At 42.7% G+C, this 22,363-nt stretch overlaps 1 protein-coding gene across 1 annotated transcript in view; it reads right to left on the bottom strand.

The window, feature by feature from the left end:
- CDC20B (cell division cycle 20B) overlaps window positions 1–22,363 on the bottom strand; it is a 75,743-nt gene that overhangs the window by 35,913 nt on the left and 17,467 nt on the right. Inside the window, exons 4-7 of the mRNA XM_073559948.1 lie at window positions 20,352–20,571; window positions 11,913–12,043; window positions 4,786–4,882; window positions 298–402 (exon numbers count right to left, since the gene is read on the bottom strand). Coding sequence (XP_073416049.1) covers window positions 298–402; window positions 4,786–4,882; window positions 11,913–12,043; window positions 20,352–20,571 — 553 coding nt within the window. The remainder of the gene's footprint in view (window positions 1–297; window positions 403–4,785; window positions 4,883–11,912; window positions 12,044–20,351; window positions 20,572–22,363) is intronic.

Genomic DNA, 22,363 nt, shown 5'->3' with positions numbered 1-22,363 from the left:
TCCCATATTTTACACCTTTTGCCTAATCATTTTATGGAATATACATTAATGAAGATGATTTTAACAATTTTGAAATAAACATAGATTTTTTTTTCTATTCATATGTGCTGAATCACCTACTACATTGGAACTTTACGCCACTGTGCATAATGGACGAAATATGAAATACTCTATGACCATTTTAATGCATCATAAATCATTATCAGTTTTCTACATCCTTACGTTCCAGTGACTTTACAAGTGTTGATCATTATGTAATAATGATAAAGTAATAAAGTATGACTTACAGGAACTTACAGTAATCATTCCGAAGCCCGGGCACATGGATTTTCACTTCGGGTTGTAATGAGCTAACATTATAGGAGTTTTCATGCGAGACATTAGTCTTGCTTTGTTGACAACCTACAGAAACACATTACACTGCAGGTTTATTCCAAAAGAACACAAAGGGGACATTTCTGTATTGACCACGTGAATCCTTAACAATAATGCATTTTTGGCTAAAAATGGCCTTGATGCCTTGACCATAGAAGCTTATGAGTAAAATATTGTCTTCTCCAAAATAATTCTCAGATTGATCCTCATCGTCCAGGAAGAATTAGAGGACACGACTGACCTTATCAAATATTCAATCATTCGGACTGAGTAGGAAAGGGCACATAATTACCAATATTCTTCAGCAATTTTTTTTTTTAGGAATGGTTAAAATGGCCATGCGCATTATATACAGTGGCATATACAGTTTGAGCACCCCTGGTCAAAATTACTGTTATTGTGAACAATACAATGTGAGCAAGTTGAAGATAGATGAAATGATTTCTAAAAGGAATAAAGTTAAAGATGACACATTTCCTATGTATTTTCGGCACAAAACAAAAACAAAAAAATATAAATACAGTGGGTACGGAAAGCATTCGGACTCCTTTAAATTTTTCACTCTTTGTTTCATTGCAGCCATTTGGTAAATTTCAAAAAGTTAAATTTTTTACTCATCAATGTACACTCTGCACCTCATCTTAACTGAAAAAAAACAGAAATTTAGAAAAGAAAAAATGAAATATCACAAGGTCATAAGTATTCAGACCCTTTGCTCAGACACTCATAATTAAGTCACATGCTGTCCATTTCCTTGTGATCCTCCTTGAGGTGGTTCTACTCCATCATTGGAGTCCAGCTGTGTTTAATTGGACTGATAGGACTTGATTTGTAAAGGCACAAACCTGTCTATAGAAGACCTCACAGCTCACAGTGCATGTCAGACCAAATGAGAATCATGAGGTCAAAGGAACTGGCCAAGGAGCTCAGGGACAGAATTGTGGCAAGGCACAGATCTGGCCAAGGTTACAAAAGAATTTCTGCAGTACTCAAGGTTCCTAAGAGCACAGTGGTCTCCATAATCCTTAAATAGAAGAAGTTTGGGACCACCAGATGTCTTCCTAGACCTGGCCATCCAACCAAACTGAACAATCGTGGGGCAAGAGCCTTGGTGAGAGAGGTAAAGAAGAACCCCAAGATCACTGTGCCTGAGCTCCAGAGATGCAGTAGGGAGATGGGAGAAAGTTCCACAAAGTAAACTATCACTGCAGCCCTCCACCAATCGGGCCTTTATGGCAGAGTGACCCGACGGAAGCCTCTGCTCAGTGCCAGACATATGAAAGCTCGCATAGAGTTTTCTAAAAAACGCATGAAGGAAGCCCAGACTATGAGAAATAAGATTCTCTGGTCTGATGAGACAAAGATAGAACTATTTGGTGCTAATTCTAAGGGGTATGTGTGGAGAAAACCAGGCACTGCTCATCACCTGCCCAAGACAATCCCAACAGTGAAACATGGTGGTGGCAGCATCATGCTATGGGGGTGTTTTTCAGCTGCAGGGACAGGACAACTGGTTGCAATTGAGGAAACATGAGTGCGGCCAAGTACAGAGATATCCTGGATGAAAACCTCTTCCAGAGTGCTCTGGATCTCAGACTTGGCCGAAGGTTCACCCGAGAAAGGGGACTGTATAGCATCTGCATGTTGTACTAAGGCCAATGACAAAGGTTGAATGCATAAAACCGTCCATTTAAAACAAATTTCTCATGGTTAAAACAACTATTGTTTTATGCCAATTGATTTGAGAGGAGTGACCCAGGGTCCAACGATGAGCCCATCTCTTTTACTAGTTTTTTAAAGTATAGAGTAAACAAAAACGCATTTGTAATTCTGCAACAAAGGAAGAAATGATAACCAGCCATAAGAGAACAAAGAAGATAAGGACAGATCTGATTAACAGCGGAAACGATTCTTGATATGTGCACATATTTTCTGAATTTCAACATTGATATCAGCCTGGTACCAACACAACCCAACCCTGATATTACATGGGTTTGCCTTTGAGACCTTTTTGGCGTATATATACTATCAATGGTCTCAACTCTGGGTCACCATACAAGCCAGGAAGCCAAAATGGCCAAGGACAGGAGGAGACTGAATGAAAAGATGACCATGCATTTCTGCAGCTCCCTCCAATTAAGTGTTTGTGAGTTATGGAGAGGTCTAAGCAACATTGCCAATGCCGAGCCTTGTAAAATTACCCCTGCTCCTACGAATCAGTAGGAATCCTTAGCAATCAGACAGCTATGGCAGATCCTTCAAATGTGCATTAAATGTCTACAGCTGATGAAGTTCTTCAATATATTTACAAGCTAGGAAGGATTAAACCATGTCCCAGGGCTGTGGGGTATTTGGTACCAGGCCGGTATCAGCTGGATGTGTCACAGCAGCGGGGACCCGGTCCGTGGCCCTGGGCGCCCAAGTAATGGGGGAAATGTAATGATTTGAATGAATAGTTCGTGACGCCACCTGTGGTGTTCAGCAAGTGAGATGTTAGGCCGAAGCTGCATGCAGATCCTCTGGGGCTGGTGGTGTGTTGCAGCCAAGATGGTGAAGCTTCCCACAGGTGGAGATGTAGCCCCAGGGCAGTGTAGATGTGGAGGAAGAGGAGAGGCACAAGCGGTGAAGAAGCTGGTACCCAGATGTAGCGGGGCTGGATGCGTTGGCGCAAGAATGAATGGAGGACACCAGGGCTTGCAGTTCCAAAGCTTTACTCACAGTCTGTAGTACACACAGGTACCTGCCTCCGTGCCGTGTCCTCCGGTGTCAGGGACTCAGTCAACCTCCAGGCAAGATGGAATGCTCCCTTCCAACGCTTCGCCAACATGTGCCTTTCTGAACGTCTCCTCTATAGCGCCTTTAAGTGTGAAGTACTCCCAGTACTGAGTTACACTGGAGTGCCTCCTGACCAATGTTCCCAAGAACTCTACTTGTACAGCAGACAGCTGTAGCCTGCTTTGGGGACTCTCTACTCCTGAGTCCCGGCTCACTATCCAAGTTGCTGTTGTGCCCCCAAGTCTTAGATGGGAGTAGTGCATTTACAGCCCACTACTCCACCGGTGTCTGCTGCAGAACCATTAGTGTCCAAACAACCTCGGGGACCGGGCCCCGGCCTTGCGTTTAGACCTGCTAGGCAGGGTTCTTCCTCTAACCCACGTCCTCTCTGTTCCCTTTTACTCCTTCGTTCCGTTCTAATCTCTCTCTCTTATGGAAGATCAGGTTTCAGTTCAATGTCTTTCTCCTTCTTTCCTTTCCCGTGCCAGCAGACCCAGTTCACTCAGGTCTGCTGCAGCACCTCCTTCCTCCATCCCTCCCTCAGGGATCTTCCTTCCTCACTCCTCTCTGAGTGGCTTCCTCTCCTAGACTGACCTGTAATTCTAAACCTTCCCGCTCTTTTATGTATTCTCAACTCCACCCGCCTCCCAGCACGTTTCGTGTTCCAAGCAGGGAACCACCAAAGGTGCTCTGCGAATCTCCAAGCAAGGAGCCGCATTGTGGCTTTGCTGAACTACTCTGTTGTGTGGGGTGCGAGTGTTGGAGCGTGGTCAGGAGCCTCCAACTTACCTGGATGGTGGGGCACCACACCCCAGGAGGAGGTGCAGTACCTCTGTGGCGACTGAGCCTCAGGGCACCACACTTACATTCGATACAAAGCATAACAGCTCTTCAAAACAGTTGGGTCCAAAAATCCTTAAAAAGGATATCATATGTGTTTAGAGAGTCTTTCTGGACAAAATGAAGGAAGAGAGCGCAGAAGTAGTTGTAAAACAAGTAGATGGGAAAGTGCTCTGAATTGGTTGGACATGTCAAGACTGCACCGAGCACCTGTGCTTGGTTTGAACAGTCATTTTCTGCTGATAGACTCTTTTTAACTTGCTTCGCAGGAAACATTTTTAAGATACAATTAAAAAGTATGAAAGAAGTTAAGACAGATAGTAGGATTGGGGAATGGGCACCTCCTCTTTGTTATCCCCATATGTCCTAACAGGGTACAAGGTATATGTGTGCGAAAGGGGAAAGTCCGTGAAATTAATGAATTAATCAGTAAGGTATAGAAATGAATGAACCGATTTGCAGGACTCCAGTCCAGCGGTTGCATCAGAATCCCATGGCGGACAAATGTGAGCCCTGTGTACTGCCTCCTACCTGCTGAAATCAAAAAGTTCTCTTTATCCAGCCTGTTGGAATGTCATATGTGTATCTCACTACAACAATAACATAGCTAATGAAAAGAGGACTGCCATGGAATACTGATGTGGCCGCTGGACCATTGTCCTCCAAATAAATTCCCTCATCTCTAACAAGGTGGCATTTTATAGGAGAATCAACTCATATTTTCTTGTATAAAAGTAAATATCCTGCAACTTTCCAAGAAAGTAAAATAAGCTCCATATTCTATATTTTTCATACCTCTAAATCTACATGAGTCTTTCTCACATATCTGCATGGTAGTGTTATGTTGCTTCGATGTCCCAATCCTATGCTCTTCCACAGAGGTAAGAAATATCTGCAAATTATGAAGAGAAAATTGAATTAGACTTGGTAGACATTGTAATTACATTGACCTGGGTGATTCATTGAACCTGAACAGGCCCCTTCTTCTTGTTTGCACAGCGCAGTTTTGATCCAAACAAGAGTAGTATGAAGGTATGGTCACATATGGAAGATCTTTTTGCAGAAGTTTCTGCAAACAAAAATTCATGCCTTATGTGTGAATAGGATTCAGTGTCAGAAAGCAGAACGTAAGATGGGTAGTAGATATGTGTCGGTAATGTAAGCTGTATCAGTAATACTAGGTTACTAAGGGAGTTTAATGTGACTGGATTTTGAGCCAGGTTGTTTGAGTAATCAAAAGAACCTTGCTGGGAAAGGTCATCATATGATCCAGTCTCAAGATTATAGCTATTAACATCAGCAGGTTTAGATTAGCAGTGTGGAGTGTGTTGAGAGTGGAGAAAAGGTAGAGCTGCTGGTTAGTCTGCTCTGCAAAGAGAGGTGTCCTGGAACCAAAGACGTGTTTGCTTGGTGAACACGTTTAAGGCCTCTTTCACACATCAGTTTTTTGCCTTCAGGCGCGATCCGGCTTTTTTTTGTAAAACCGGATCCGGCAAAATGCAATGCCGGATCCGGTTTTTCCCCATTGACTTGCATTAGCGCCGGATCGTGCCGGATGGCATTGCGTTTCATCCGTTTTTTGCCGGATCCGGCAACTTGTCTCATTCCGGCGTCTGGAAAAAACGGCTACTGTAACGTTTTTTGTCTCCGGCGAAAAAGCCGGAAGCGCCAGGTCCGGCGCTTCCAGCTTTTTGCTACAATGAAAGTCTATGGGCGCCGGAATGCGCCGGATCCAGAAAAAGACGGATCCAGCCACCGGATCCGGTTTTTTTAAGTCTGCGCATGCTCAGATCCAATTGGCCAGCCGCCAGGAACAGAGACGGATCCAGCAAAAAAACGGATCCGTTTCTACAGTTCTCCAAAATTTATGCCGGATCCGTTTTTTCTAAAAAAAGCCGGATCCTGCCTGACGGCAAAAAACTGATGTGTGAAAGTAGCCTAATACAAGTGTGAGCTGCTGCTGAGAATACTGAGGTTGGTGAGGCTTCTACATTTATGTTGTTTCATTCTGCCTGAAGAAAAGAACTGTATATGTTATCCAGTGATTCTGAAGAAAGGTTGTTTTCGATTTGGAGCTGTAAACTTTTTGATTGACAATAAAATACATAATTTTTTTTATATAAAACCCTTTGTTACATGTATCCAAGTAGCTACCCAAAAGCGTGAACCCCTACATCAGATACATGGGACATTTGACGATATTACTACTACACATCTGCCGGATATAAAGTATTTCCTTTATTCTACTAGACTCCGTTGAGATCAGCATTTTTAATTCTATCATAGCAGTAGGACAAGTATATTAATGGCAGTGCCAGACCCCTTACATGTCAGACACCAGAAGTTCCTGACAGACCTCACTGATGTAATGATTCCACCTTTCTCTGTGTCTGAATGCAGTGAATTACTGTCTAACGTCCAATCTAGAGCTGGGGCGTGCGGAGCTTTAAGTGTCTTGATTGACAGATTCACCGTAAAATTTGAGTTTGGGGGTTACTTGAGCTTTGTTCATGTGTCTCCAGTTCAGGAACTTACCTGGCTATTTAGCCAGCTTTCTGCCCCAGACTGGTGCCAATTGTAGCTTTTTGCTGACTGCTGTAGGCTTGCCTTGTTGCTCTGTACTCTGATCTACTGCTGCCTGACCTTGGACCTTGTTCTGACCATCTGTTTGCTTTGACCCTTTGCTTGATCTTCTGTCTCCCTGGTACTTAGACCCCTAGACTGTGACCTGACTAGACTTTTGTCTCATCCGTCTGTCTATGATGTACTCTCCTGGCATCTGACCTCGGACCTTTTGATTACCTAGCCTCTTTATTTGTCAGTAGTGACTAGTGTCACTTTACAATTGGCTCCATTGCCAATTCCAGAAAGACCACAGACTCATTTGTCCATGGATTTCATTACAAGTTTGCCTTTGTGGGGAGGGAAGACTGTTATTTGGGTGGAGGTTGACTGATTCAGTAAACAGACACATTTTGCTCCTTTTTCAGGGTTGCCCAATGCTGAAACACTTTCCAGGTTGTCTATCAATCATGCAGTAAGACTGCATGGAATTCCTTTGAACACCGTATCTGATAGGGGGTGTAGTTTGTCTCCAAATTCTGGAGAGCTTTTTGTAAGAAATTGGCAATATATTTGTCATTTTCATCTGCTTACCATCAGTCAGACAGAGAGGACAAATCAATCATTGGAACAAATTATTAGGTGTTTTGTTGTGGCTCAGCAGGAGGACCGGTCCTCCCTTTTGCCCCTTGCTGAGTTCGCGTTTAACAGTTCGGTTAACCAGTCTACTGGAAGCTAGCCTTTTTTTTGTAATTTTGGTTTTCATCTCCATTTTGGTGAATTCTCTAGGATGAGGTCTGGGTGTAGTAGAGGTTGCCATACAGAAATTTGTGGATGTCTGGAGGGAGGTTCAGAAAAATATTGGGGTGGTTCAGCTTTGCCAGAAACTGAAAGCCGATAGGAAACTTTTGGCTGGTACCATATTCAAAATAGGTGATAAGGTTAGTTGTCAACCAAAAATATTAAGTTTAAGTTTAATAGTGCATATTAAATTTTGGAGATTGATAATCCGGTGGCTTTTAGATTAACCCCTTCATGACATGTGCCACGCATGTCGTGTCTCTCCCTTTTATTTTGCCTCCGGCGCTGAGCCCACATCTTTCCCGACACATGTCAGCTGTTTTGAACAGCTCATTTTAACCCCTTAGTGACAGAGCCAGTTTGCAGCTTAATGACCAGCAAATCCCACATCTCACATAGTAGGAAAAAAAAGAGATCCCACAATAAATATAATAAACAAGGTATACACTTTATTGAAAAAATCACTAAAACCAGCGTGATATAGCAGCAAGATTGCCATGAGGAGGACACATCACAAAGGCCTTTATCAGGACTATATATGAATGCAGCGTGGTATGTAAACATACAATAAACATATGGTTACATGAAAAAACTATATATATAAAGTATGCAGTGCTTTTATAGTAAATGCCTAAATACGAGCTCTATAATAGAGTAATCCCAAGACACAATGGCTGAAGCAAACACCATAAAAAGCCCATACTGCAAAGAGAGATATACCATACCATTGTTAATGAAGTCCTAATAATGCCCAAAATCCGCTCCATGATAGCCATATAATGAAACCGGTATATAATGAACCGGGTAGGGTAAAGGAGCAGAGTAAATAGATATATCTACCTGTGGCAGAGCGGTGTCCCCACAGAGAAAGAGAAATTAAATGCAAAATCGCGGCTTTTTTTGTGATCGCCATTATAGGGTTAATAACGGCGATCGCAAAAGCAGGGTCGGTAAAAACCGACCCGATTCATGTTCTCTAGGGTCTCTGCTACCCCCGGCAGCCGAGACCCTGGAAAAAATCCGAACTGGGGCGCTATGTGACTGCAAACTTGAAAATCCTCACAAAGTGCACAGCGCACGCAGTCAGGATTTTCCAGTGCCGGGAGCGGGAATGACTGAAAGTATGCCGTTTGCATACATGTGGTCACATGCCAACCAGAGTTTTGGGGTGTCACTTAATAACAAGTATAATGTGAACAAAGGTTACCTATAACTGACCAACTGAAAAAAACCCTATTAAAATATAACTTTTATTAAGTACAAAAATAACAATATAAAATTGCACAGATGTCCCCTATTATAAAGCCTAGTAAAAAACGGGCTATTGTATTGCTGGAAAAGAGATAAGGTATAGCAGTCAAACCAAATCTAACCAGCTGAATCTGTCAATCCAATGATGTGGTCAGAAAAACCTGAATCATATCAGTTAAAAACTGCACATTACTATTATAGCCCAAAAACCTCAAAAAAACGGAAAAAAGGGGAAATGGACATAAAGAAAATGTATAAAAATTGATAATACGTGCTACCATCTGATAACAATTTCACTCCGCCGATGTGAAGAAAAGAGTGACCTGGCCCTATACAAAATGACTATCTGAACACTTACCTAGGTGCGGAGGTTGGCACCCTAAGAAATACGAGATTGGCGCCCCCGTTCGTGCGATGGCTATCCCTAATCTCCTATATCCTTCTATAAGACGACAGATTAGAAACAGAGGGCCAGATGGCCTGTATCCATTTGCTTAGAATATCTTCATGAATGCAGTAAAGTAGATTTATACAATCATATATGCATGTGAGGAAAGGTAGAAAGTCCAGACAGTCTGAATAGATGCATAACACTCACACACAGTAGAACCAGTTACATAAAAATTTGTAGCAAATTATGCCCTTTCCCAAAACCACTATGTTATGTATATGAAGTATATATAAAAATTGTCACATCAAGTACCCAGATAAAAAACTGCCCATTAGACACAATGATGAATCAATGGTAGGTAAACAGGAATGGCTTATCTGATAACAAATTGTCAGAAATCATGAAAGCAAACAAAGACACCACTGAATGTACCAGATTTTCAAGTCTCAGTATAAATTAGTAGGGGTGCTACAGCCACTCCAGATATCAGATATATATCGTACCCCTAGTTTAAATCACCAGATACTGACAACAATAATCCCATTCATGGGGAAAAAAAGCAAAAAAAACAAAACAGTACTTATCTGCGAATATATACTCCTTCATAATGATATCCATAAGGTCCATGATAACATCATTCCTCAGATATAGTCCGCACACTCTCAACACGTTTCCCCCTACTGCGGGTTCATCAGGAGAGATGCATATTGGTCAGAGCGGTCTGGCAGTGGAGACTAATGCCCCCGTTACACACTGCGATATCGCTAGCAATATCGCTGTAAAGTCACCGATTTTGTGACGTTGCAGCGATATTGCTAGCGATATCGCTGCATTTGATACTTACCTCCGACCCGCTCCCCCGCTGGTTATCGCTGATCGCGCGAGAAGCGAGAATTTACACTGAGACTTGAAAATCTGGTACATTCAGTGGTGTCTTTGTTTGCTTTCATGATTTCTGACAATTTGTTATCAGATAAGCCATTCCTGTTTACCTACCATTGATTCATCATTGTGTCTAACAGGCAGTTTTTTATCTGGGTACTTGATTTGACAATTTTTATATATACTTCATATACATAACATAGTGGTTTTGGGAAAGGGTATAATTTGCTACAAATTTATATGTAACTGGTTCTACTGTGTGTGAGTGTTATGCATCTATTCAGACTGTCTGGACTTTCTACCTTTCCTCACATGCATATATGATTGTATAAATCTACTTTACTGCATTCATGAAGATATTCTAAGCAAATGGATACAGGCCATCTGGCCCTCTGTTTCTAATCTGTCGTCTTATAGGATGATATAGGAGATTAGGGATAGCCATTGCACGAGCGGGGGCGCCATTCTCGTATTTCTTAGGGTGCCAACCTCCGCACCTAGGTAGGTGTTCAGATAGTCATTTTGTATAGGGCCAGGTCACTCTTTTCTTCACATCGGCTGAGTGAAATTGTTATCAGATGGTAGCACGTATTATCAATTTTTATACATCTTCTTTATGTCCATTTCCCTTTTTTTTCCGTTTTTGAGGATTTTGGGCTATAATAGTATTGTGCAGTTTTTAACTGCTATGATTCAGGTTTTTCTGACCACATGATTGGATTGGCAGATTCAGCTGGTTAGATTTGGTTTGACTGCTATACCTTATCTCTTTCCAGCAATACATTAGCCCGTTTTTTACTAGGCTTTATAATAGGGGACATCTGTGCAATTTTATATTGTTATTTTTGTACTTAATAAAAGTTATATTTTAATAGGGTTTTTTTCAGTTAGTCGGGTGTCACTTAATACATGTTTATTGAGGGATGCCGGACACGTCTAGTCGGAATGTGGCAGGGAGTATGCAAATTGTATACTTGCAGTCACATGAATGTCAATGGTCAGTTCTGGCACCAGAGAATACTGACAGCGTGCGCTGTGCGTGCTGTGAGGATTCTCAAATTTGCAATAGAGTGACTGTAGACTTGAAATCTATTTAATGTACTTGCTTGGCAAGTTGTTATAGTAACATAGCTGGACATTCATTTCTACTGAAGCATCTGTGCTACAAAGCAAACAATCAGCACAACCAAACTAATGTTACTGACTCACAAAATGTTCATTTAAAGTTTGCTACATCTGTGTATGAGCAGTTTTAAAACATAAACCTAAGTAGTAAGAAACAGTACTACATGGAAATATATGAAACTTTGTAATTAATGTTATACTACTTTGTAATATGGAAAGCGACATGTGGGAATATAAAAAGTGACATCTTCCTCACTTTTCAACAGCTGGTAGTAACACTTTTTCTGTCCACAGAATTTCTCTTTAACTCAAGGGTGCACAACTCCAGTCCGCAAGGGCCACCAACCGTGCATGTTTTCAGGATTTCCTTAGTATTGCCCAGGCGATAATTTAATCTCCGGCACATGTGATGATTTCAACATCTTGTGCAATGCTACGGCGATCCTGAACACATCACCTGTTGTGGGTCTTGAGGACTGGAGTTGTGCACCCCATGTTTAAATGCTTAGAAAACCCAGTTTGGCATTTTTTAATTATAATACATGTATATTGTTTCATCCAAAATAATCAGTGAATTTTAAGTTTTAAAGTTAAGCAGAAAGATTTGCAGGACTCTGATCTAGGGACAACTTCGATAGTTCATGGCTGCCATAACAGAGCCTTGCGAACCTCTTATAACCTGCTGGATTTACCACTGCCTCTACTGCTTGGTAGGAGTCACTAAATCATTACATGATGGAGAACACATAGATTATGTCATGTCTCCTTCCAATCAGAAGAGTTGGGGTTTCCAGCAGATCATACAAGGCCTGCAGCGGTGGCCACGGACTACCGACGTGACCGAAGAACCAGGGTCCTGCCAACCTTTTTGTTCAACTCTACTAGTTAAGAAATTATTCTGAAAACTTACTTGAGGTTGGAGGAATGATATTTTTTTCTGATTCAAACACCTTCTGATGGATTTCCTAGAGATGATCTGTAGAACATTGTCTTCTGATGGTTTGGGAGTCAAGTCAGGAATATTGGATACATTCGTCAGGTCTATAAAATAGTGGTAGACTGTTAACATATCTGTACTGATTGACCAAAAGGATGCAATCAGTTATGGCCTTACAAAGTCCAAATAATCTTTTTTGCAAGATAAGTTGTACTTCGTTCATTGTACAAGAGTATTACATTTATATTAATTTATAATATAGGGAAAATGCAAAACAAAATGTTACTTAGTTTTTATTCTATGAGTGCCATTTACTAAAGAGATTTATGATTTTGGTGCATTTGGTATCTACGCTTGGTATCTCTGTATTCTATGAAATTACTTTATAATAGGTTTATATGTAAAGCTGTAAAAATAGCATCTGTTGACAAGTATATGCTGTAGGAATAAAAGACAGCTCCAATTGACCCTGGACTCGCGAAGTATACAGTATCTTACATGGCCAAAGATCATCACTACCTCAGTCGGATTTTCCGTCCCATGTCACACTAAAAATTCAGCAACAGATGACCCATTTAGAGCCAATCATTTGTCACTAGGGATGGGATAATTAATGAATAGCTTATTTTAAAAGAAGCCTAGCAGAGGTTTTGGCCTCCATTCATTAAGAATGATGTTTTACAAATCAGTTTTAAAGGGAATCCATCAGCGTTTTTTTCTATGTAATCTGACAGCAGCATGAAACAGGGACTGAGACCTTGATTCCAGCGATGTGTCACTTACTGAATGCAGCAGTTGTGATACACTTACAGTTTTATTTGCTGCAGATTTAGCAGTTCTCTGAATGCTGAGCTGAGTATAACCCAGACCACACCACTGATCGGAAGCTTTCTGTGCACATAGTATATTGACAGAAAGCTGCTAATCAGGTTGTGATTGGACCAGGAGGCACAAGACATCAAGTCCTCTAGTAATAATCTCCTGCTGGTAAAACAGTGATTTTATCAAAACAGCAAAACACGGCCTAGTAAATGACACATAACTGGATTCAGGGTCTCAGCCCCTATATCGTGCTGCTCTCGTATTACATACAAACATACTGCTGACGGATTCCCTTTAATGATGGACATGCAGGAATAAGATGTGCCCAATTCATTAGGAAGCCAACGCCATTTAATGAATCTAGTGCATCTATCAGTGCTGCACCTCGCAAGGGAGTAATATGGAGAAACATTTCTGTCATAAGGAACATGACCACTTTTAATGAATTTGTTGGGCAAGCGTTGCCAAGGACCAACCTGTCCCAACTCTTACCTTTTTGGCAAAGATGCGCAAAACTAGTGTGAAAAAGCCGAAGTATGCAATATTTTTGAGCAGATGCAAGTTGTGCAATAATTCTGCAACATTTGAAGGCGTTTACACTAAAATTCTGCCATAAAAACCATGATGAATGAGTTTTTGTGTTCATAGAAGTGAAAAGTTGTTCAAAGTAAAACAAACTGGACACAAATTTACTTAAAAGGTTTTACGCTTTTAACATTTTATTATCCATAGGCTAGCAAAGAGTTATTGTAAGAACTGTCGGGTATCCCGGTGTTGTGAGTTCATTTTCACCTTCACCATTGAGGTCTGATGAACTCCCTCTTCTGGTGAAGGAAGGTAGTGAGGCTGATTACCAAGCACCTGAGCAGGATGATGATGACTGGGTGACTGAAATTGCTGACTGGATATAAGGCAGCCGAAGCCCTTCTGCCTTGCTGGTGATTTCCCTGAGGAATTCTAGGAGACCAGTCTGATTCCTGCGCCTCAAAAGCTAAGTTTTCTGCTCTGCTTTTTGCATTTGTGTTTTGGTTTTGTTTTGCCTTGTTTTTCTGGATTTCTGCCATTCCCTGCTGGGGTGAGCTGAATTCCTTTTTGCTCTGTCTTCAGAAAATACCTGAGTACTGATATAGTCTTTTTGAAGCCTAGCGTCTTCAGGGCTTTTTTCCCTATCAGTCTGTTGGCTCTTGTTTTGATAGGGTTTTGGCGGATTGCAGACAGCAGCTTTTCTATCCTGTCCTATTTAGTTAGCTTTGGCCCCATCATTTGCTCAGCCTATCTTTCTATCTGTGTGAGTGTTTTTACATCTTGCTTCACCATCATTACAGTATATGTTGGGGGCTGCCTATTGCTTTGGGGTCTGCTCTGGGGCTGTTTAGATTTCCCTTTCTGTCTTTAGGCTATTTAGTTCTCCGGCTGTGATTGAGGGGTCTAGGGCACCGTAGGAACCCCCCACGGCTACTGCTAGTTGTTGTTTATAGGTTCAGGGGTCTGCAATCCGATAGCTGCCAACTTCTCTGGTTTTCTGGACTTAGCTAGTATTTCTGTTTTTGCCTCCTACGGTGACTCATTCATAACAGAATCACCAGCCATACCGCAGATCCTAGGGTACTCAATAGCAGGAAAGAATTGTAAAAAAAAAAAAAGTGTGCATATTTTTTCCTCTATATCTCTGAGGCCGTAGGGGGAATTTTTTTTTCTCGCAATGGAGATAAAGCAATTGTCTGATCGTGTGGAGCAGCTCGCTGCGGAAGTGCGGGGAATTTCCGCCTACCTTGCTCATTCACATGCTGCTGAACCAAAGATCCCTACTCCTGATGTGTTTTTTGGGGATCGGTCTAAATTTTTGAATTTCAAAAATAATTGTAAATTATTTTTTTGCCTTGAAGCCTAACTCGTCAGGGAGCTCCGTGCAGCAGGTTAAAATTGTCATCTCTTTGCTGCGTGGCGATCCCCAGGATTGGGCGTTTTCTTTGAAACCAGATGATCCTATTCTGACTAATGTGAACGCATTTTTTCAAGCCTTGGGGTTGTTGTATGACGAACCTAATGCTATTGATCAGGCTGAAAAGACCCTGTTGGCATTGAGCCAGGGTCGAGATTCTGCAGAATTGTACTGTCAAAAATTCCAAAAGTGGGCGGTCCTTACTACCTGGAATGATAATGCCTTGGCAGCTCTCTTTCGGAAGGGTTTGTCAGAAGCCGTAAAAGATACTATGGTGGGATTTCCTGTTCCCTCTGGTCTTGACGATTCTATGTCATTAGCTATTCAGGTTGATCGGCGTTTACGTGAACGCAGGACTGCACGAGAGGTGTTGCCACCTGTTGAACAAGTGTCTGAACCTATGCAATGTGATAGAGTTTTGTCCAGGGAGCAACGTCAGGAGTTCAGAAGGCGTAATAAGCTGTGTTTTTTTTGTGGAGATGCCTCGCATATTATTTCTGTCTGTCCTAAACGAGAGAAACGTTTTGCACACAAGTTTTCTGTGGGTGGTGTTCAACCTAAGTTTCTTCTGGCAATTACTCTGATCTGCTCCCTGTCCACATTTTCCGCCAAGGCTTTTGTGGATTTGGGAGCAGCCCTGAACCTAATGGACTTGGATTTTGCTAAACGTTGTGGATTTCCGATGACACCTCTGCAGACGCCTATCCCTTTGAGGGGGATTGATGCTACTCCTTTGGTGAAAAATAAACCTCAGTTTTGGACCCAGGTGGTAATGCGGGTCGCCCCAGACCATCAAGAAAATTGCAGATTTTTGGTGTTGCATAATTTGCATGATACCATTGTTCTGGGGTTTCCCTGGTTGCAAATTCATAATCCAGTTTTGGATTGGAAATCTGTGTCTGTGGTGAGTTGGGGTTGTCGGTGTGCCCTTAGTGAGGCTCCAGTTTTTTCCACCTCTCCTCAGTCACATGATGTTCCTGACTATTTGGCGGACTTTTATTATGTATTTAGTGAGAATGAGTCTGCATCTTTGCCTCCTCATAGGAGTTATGACTGTGCAATTGAACTGAACCCGGGGTGTAAATTTCCCAAGGGTCGGCTCTTCAATTTATCTGTACCCGAGCACGAGGCTATGCGATCCTATATTAAGGAGGCGTTGGAGAAGGGTCATATTAGACCATCCTCTTCACCCTTAGGTGCCGGGTTTTTTTTCGTGGCCAAAAAGGATGGTTCATTAAGGCCTTGTATTGATTATCGTGCCCTCAACAAAATTACTATTAAATATCAGTATCCGTTACCCCTGATTTCGTATCTATTCTCCAGAGTTAAAGGTGCTTGCTGGTTTACCAAGCTTGACCTCAGGGGGCGTATAATCTTATCCGCATTAAGCATGGGGATGAATGGAAGACGGCGTTTAATACTCCGGAGGGACATTTTGAGTACCTGGTGATGCCTTTTGGGCTCACTAATGCCCCTTCTGTCTTCCAGTGCTTCATGAACGACATTTTCCGAGACTTTGTGGATAAATTTTTGATTATCTATCTGGATGATATTTTGATCTTCTCCAAGGATTGGGATTCTCATGTGGAACATGTTCGGACTGTGTTCCGGATCTTGAGGGAGAATTCCATGTATGTCAAAGGATCGAAATGCCTTTTTGGGGTACAGAGGATTTCATTTTTGGGATTTATTTTGTCTCCGTCAACTATTGAAATGGACCCGGCCAAGGTACAGGCCATTTATGATTGGGTTCACCCCACTACTTTGAAGGCCCTCCAGAAGTTTTTGGGTTTTGCTAATTTTTATTGGAAATTTATAGCAAAATTTTCTAGTATTGCCAAGCCATTGACTGATCTGACTAAGAAGGGTTCTGATGTGTTGAATTGGTCTCCGGAGGCTGTTTCTTCTTTTCAGGAGCTGAAGCGAAGATTCACTTCTGCCCCGGTTTTGCGGCAACCTGTTGTCTCACTCCCGTTCCAGGTAGAGGTGGACGCTTCTGAGATTGGTGCAGGAGCTGTTTTGTCCCAAAAGGATCCTGTAACATATCTAAAATGAATCCCTGTGCTTTCTTTTCCCGAAAGTTCTCTCCATCTGAACGTAACTATGATGTGGGGAATCGGGAACTGTTAGCCATGAAATGGGCATTTGAGGAGTGGAGACATTGGTTGGAAGGAGCTAAACATCAAGTCGTGGTCCTCACTGACCACAAGAATTTGATTTACCTGGAGTCGGCCAAATGCTTGAACCCTAGACAGGTTAGGTGGGACTTGTTTTTTACACGTTTTGATTTTGTGGTCTCTTTTCTTCCTGGAACTAAGAATGTCAAGGCTGACGCTCTCTCTAGGAGCTTCTTTGCTGATTCTCCTGTGGTGACCAAGCCTGCTACCATCTTAGGCGAAGGGGTAGTTCTTTCTGCCATCTCGCCCGATTTGAGACGTGCTCTGGAAGAGTTCCAGGAGGACAAACCTGAGCGTTGTCCCAGTGGAAAGTTGTATGTTCCTGACCAGTGGAAGAAGAGAGTGATGTCTGAAGTTCATTGCTCTGCATTGGCTGGTCATCCAGGTATTTTTGGTACTAGAGATCTGGTGAGTCGGTCTTTTTGGTGGCCCGCCTGTCTCGTGATGTCAGGAATTTTGTGCAGTCCTGTGGGACTTGCTCCCGGTCTAAACCTTGTTCTCGCTCTAGTGGGTTGTTGATGCCTTTGCCTGTCCCCAGGAGGCCATGGACCCATATTTCAATGGATTTCATCTCTGATATGCCTGTCTCTCAGAGAATGACTGTTATTTGGGTGATTTGTGATAGGTTCTCTAAGATGGTTCATCTTGTACCACTCCCCAAGTTGCCATCTTCCTCTGAGTTGGTGCCCCTGTTTTTGCAACAGGTGGTTCGCTTGCACGGGATTCCGGAGAACATTGTATCTGACAGAGGAGTTCAGTTTGTGTCTAGATTTTGGAGGACTTTCTGTTCCAAGCTGGGAATTCAGTTGTCCTTCTCCTCTGCGTTTCACCCTCAGACCAATGGGCAGACGGAGAGAACAAACCAGACCTTGGAGTCGTATTTGAGATGTTTTATTTCCGCTGATCAGGATGATTGGGTTTCATTTTTGCCCTTGGCCGAATTTGCTTTAAATAATAGAGCTAGTTCTGCCACTTTGATGTCACCTTTTTTTTGTAACTTTGGGTTTCATCCTCGATTTTCTTCAGGGCAGGTGGAGTCTTCTGCCTGCCCAGGTGTTGACACTGTGGTGGAGAGAATGCACCAGATCTGGGACCAAGTGGTGGATAAGTTATCTCTCTCCCAGGAAAAGGCCCAGTGGTTTTCCAACCGACATAGGACCAGTGGTCCCCAGTTTAAGGTTGGTGATATGGTTTGGTTATCATCAAAAAATATCATTATGAAGGTGGCTTCTCCTAAGAATAAGCCTAGATTTATTGGACCTTACAAGATTTTGGAGATTATTAATCCGGTCTCTTTTCGTTTGGCTCTTCCTGTCACATTTAAAATCCATAATGTGTTTCATAAGCCCTTGTTGAAGAGGTTTGTTGAACCAGTTGTTCCTGGGGTGGCACCTCCGGACCCTGTATTGGTTGAAGGTAACATGGAATATGAGGTAGAGAAGATACTGGATTCCCGTCTGGCTAGACGGAGACTCCAGTATTTGGTTAAGTGAAGGGGTTATGGTCAGGAGGATAACTCCTGGGTCTCTGCCTCTGATATTCATGCCAAAAGATTGGTGCGTGCCTTTCATCGGTCTTACCCTGATCGCCCTGGTGGCATGGATGAGGGTTTGGTGACCCCTCCTCAAGGGGGAGGTACTGTTGTGAGTTCATTTTCCCCTTCACCATTGAGGTCTGATGAACTCCCTCTTCTGGTGAAGGAAGGTAGTGAGGCTGATTAACAAGCACCTGAGCAGGATGATGATGACTGGGTGACTGGAATTGCTGACTGGATATAAGGCAGCCGACGCCCTTCTGCCTTGCTGGTGATTTCCCTGAGGGATTCTAGGAGACCAGTCTGATTCCTGCTCCTCAAAAGCTAAGTTTTCTGCTCTGCTTTTTGCATTTGTGTTTTGGTTTTGTTTTGCCTTGTTTTTCTGGATTTCTGCCATTCCCTGCTGGGGTGAGCTGAATTCCTTTTTGCTCTGTCTTCAGAAAATACCTGAGTACTGATATAGTCTTTTTGAAGCCTAGCGTCTTCAGGGCTTTTTTTCCCTATCAGTCTGTTGGCTCTTGTTTTGATAGGGTTTTGGCGGATTGCAGACAGCAGCTTTTCTATCCTGTCCTATTTAGTTAGCTTTGGCCCCATCATTTGCTCAGCCTATCTTTCTATCTGTGTGAGTGTTTTTACATCTTGCTTCACCATCATTATATGTGGGGGCCGCCTATTGCTTTGGGGTCTGCTCTGGGGCAGTTTAGATTTCCCTTTCTGTTTTTAGGCTATTTAGTTCTCCGGCTGTGATTGAGGGGTCTAGGGCACCGTAGGAACCCCCCACGGCTACTGCTAGTTGTTGTTGATAGGTTCAGGGGTCTGCAATCCGATAGCTGCCAACTTCTCTGGTTGTCTGGACTTAGCTAGTATTTCTGTTTTTGCCTCCTACGGTGACTCTTTCATAACATCCCGGGACCAGGAGCTCTTTTCCTGTTCCTAACGCTAGGCGACACCCTAGCTTGCCCTGTTCACCGGATTACTTCTGATGGTGAAGATGCCGGGGCCACGTACCTTGCCTTAGCTACTGAATCCACCCTCAGTATGTACCATTGCTCCACCCAGGGAAAAGGGGAGTAGTAGTGTGCCATAATACAGCAACCAGACTAACAAGGTCATGCAAAGAGGGATAAAGGGAAAAAACAATCATACAAATATACTCACACAAACAACAGAGGTAAATACCGGGGAGTGCAGGATGGGGAAAAAATAAAGTAGGTGAAGAAGGTGATTAGCACACACCCAAAACTTCACAACAGTCTCAGATAAATCCACCAAATGCCAAACAACTATTACAAACCAACATCGCCTAACCATGCATCATGAAGCTAGTTCTGGCCATGAGTGCTTGCCAGGTCCCAGATTATGTAGGAGATGGGAGAGGCTAACAGTGAACGGATGAGAACATTAATGCAGGAACGCTTCCAAGAGCTCTCAGCTGAGCAGATTAACCCCTGCACTGCTAAAAGAAACCTGCACCGTTTAATTTGAAGGTGAAGTGCTTCTTATCAGTGCAGGAATAAAATAAATCAGATGCTGGGGTCTTTTGGCTCCTCTCTGTCGCGGTAAACCCATGACAGTTATAACAAGACACTTAGGTATCCTTTACACATCCATGTTTAAACACGCACATGAAAAAATGGTACCTGTGTTATCGGTGTTGTGCCTCAGTGTGTCATCTGTTCGTTTTACCAACAGTCATCAGTGCTTTTCATGGATGGCTAATGAAATAAATTGCAAAGCTTCTCCTATATTTTGCAATGTTAGACACGGAAGGCACATGTATGATACACAGTTGCCATCCGTGTGCTGTACATGTGTTTTACAGACCATAGACTTGTATTGGTCCTTGTCATCCGTGCTGCCGGTAAACACACAGCTATGTCCCTTATTTAATAATGTAATGTTCCTTTATGGAAGTATAAGTACTTAGTGACACTTACATGGTAATAGTGCCAACTTTTCTGGCGTTCGCCAATATTCATCAGATGAACTCGAGGACAGTTCAGATGACGGATTACTAAAGGTATGCTCTTGCTGTTGCCCTTGATAACACTGCCATCTTGTGGAAATTGGACTGCTAGATATATCAATCTGTCTTTCCCGTCTTCTTAAAATGCTCCTCTTGAATCTTGAATATGAAATCTTTCCAATTTCTGGAGTCTAAAGTACGATGAAAGACAGCAAATCACATTTATATTAAACTTAAGTGATATAGAATTCCAAAGAGGAGAAAATGATAGAAAGGTAATTAAAAGGGGTTTATCACAATTAACTTTAATGGCATGTTAATTAAAAAAAGAATGTCTAAAAGTGTGATCTATGGATCCCAATTAGACCATGCCATACAGGCTTTCATTGATTCACTATGCAAGTTGTTCGGGGTAAAACATCTTTAAAGCAGAGGTGAGTATAGGAAAGAAGGATTAGATCTGCCATTCTGTGGTACTAGTGGTTAAAACTAAAAGAGAAAGAGCGCAATAGGGTCTTACCCAAGTATAAATAGATATAATTCAAGATGTTATACTCACCTTGTGTAGGAGAGTTTCAGACACAAAGGAACAAAGGTCAGCCTGCTGCACATCCAAATGGCCACTCCGTGACCATAAATCATCAGATTTAGGGAAAAGAATTTTTGGATTAAACGTGCGCTGCTAGACAAATGACTCCTTCCAGATTGCGTACTTTAAACTTTTAATTCCCAACGCGTTTCGAAGTTAACACTTCTTCCTCAGGGGATGATATGTACATATCAGGTGGTACATATCATCCCCTGAGGAAGAAGTGTTAACTTCGAAACGCGTTGGGAATTAAAAGTTTAAAGTACGCAATCTGGAAGGAGTCATTTGTCTAGCAGCGCACGTTTAATCCAAAAATTCTTTTCCCTAAATCTCATTCTGTGGTACTAGTTATAAATAACAAACTACAACATTCTACTTCTTGCTTACATTAAAGGGGTTGTCCAGGCTTGGAGCTTAGTCTGCAGTCATGTGCCTGCAGACTGTTACGCACTTGGTCATAGAATCTCTGTGCCACGGTCTGGGGAGAGCCTGGAGGGGCGTAACTAAGCGACCACCTGGTTCTTCACTAGATCCCCTGATCGTGTGGTTAGACTTGAACTCAGGTGGACGCCAGGTGCTATTCCAGGAAAGACCCCAGAGCCGCAGCAGCTGATTCCCAAAGGAGCAGGAAATCAGGACCAGCCAGAAACTGGTTAGCAGGAGGGACACGGCTGGTAGACAGATGCGGAATAAGGCACAGGCAGGACAGGTACAAGAACACGAGACGGCCACAAGTACGGGATCACAGGTACCGATTCACAAGTGTTGGTTCAGACGGATCAGGAACAGGACTAGGCATAGGCAAGATGGGTTCGGATATAGGTACAGCAAGATTGACTGAAACTGGTGCAGGCAGGGTCAGGTAAATGTGATGGACAGATTCAGAGCACACAGGTACAGGATCTTACAACTAGGTAACAGAAAACACATTGATACTAACGTTGCTAACGCACATCCCATTTTGGAAAGGTGCTTTAAATACCTAATGTCTCCCAGCTAGTTGGGACATTTTCAGTAGCACGCTTGGGGCCCCTTTAAGAAGCAGGGAGGTCGCATCCTAAGCATTCTCCCAGGAAACCTGTGGACTGGCCTTGAGAGGAGACAGAGACAGCAGGGACCAGAGCAGCTGAGAGGGGGAAGGGGGACGCATGCAGGGGTGTCAGCCTTGTCCTAACACAGATTTGTGAATCCTCACAGCACACAATGTGCGCACTGTCAGGATTCCCCAATGCCGAGAGTGGGTGGGAGCGTGACCGCAAATATGAAATTTGAATACATTTGATCACGTTCAGACAAGACGTGTGCGGCCTCACTCAATGAAAGTGAGTTGAGCAATGCGAGACATGTATAGTCAGAATGTGGCCGGAAATATGCAAATAGTGACTGCTCCCTCG

The sequence above is a fragment of the Dendrobates tinctorius genome, unplaced genomic scaffold (genome assembly GCF_039654945.1).
Source record: "Dendrobates tinctorius isolate UK_male_01 unplaced genomic scaffold, ASM3965494v1 ptg000285l, whole genome shotgun sequence".
NCBI lineage: Eukaryota > Metazoa > Chordata > Amphibia > Anura > Dendrobatidae > Dendrobates > Dendrobates tinctorius.
Note: the sequence above shows the minus strand (reverse complement) of the source record. Positions and strands in the feature narration are given on the sequence as shown.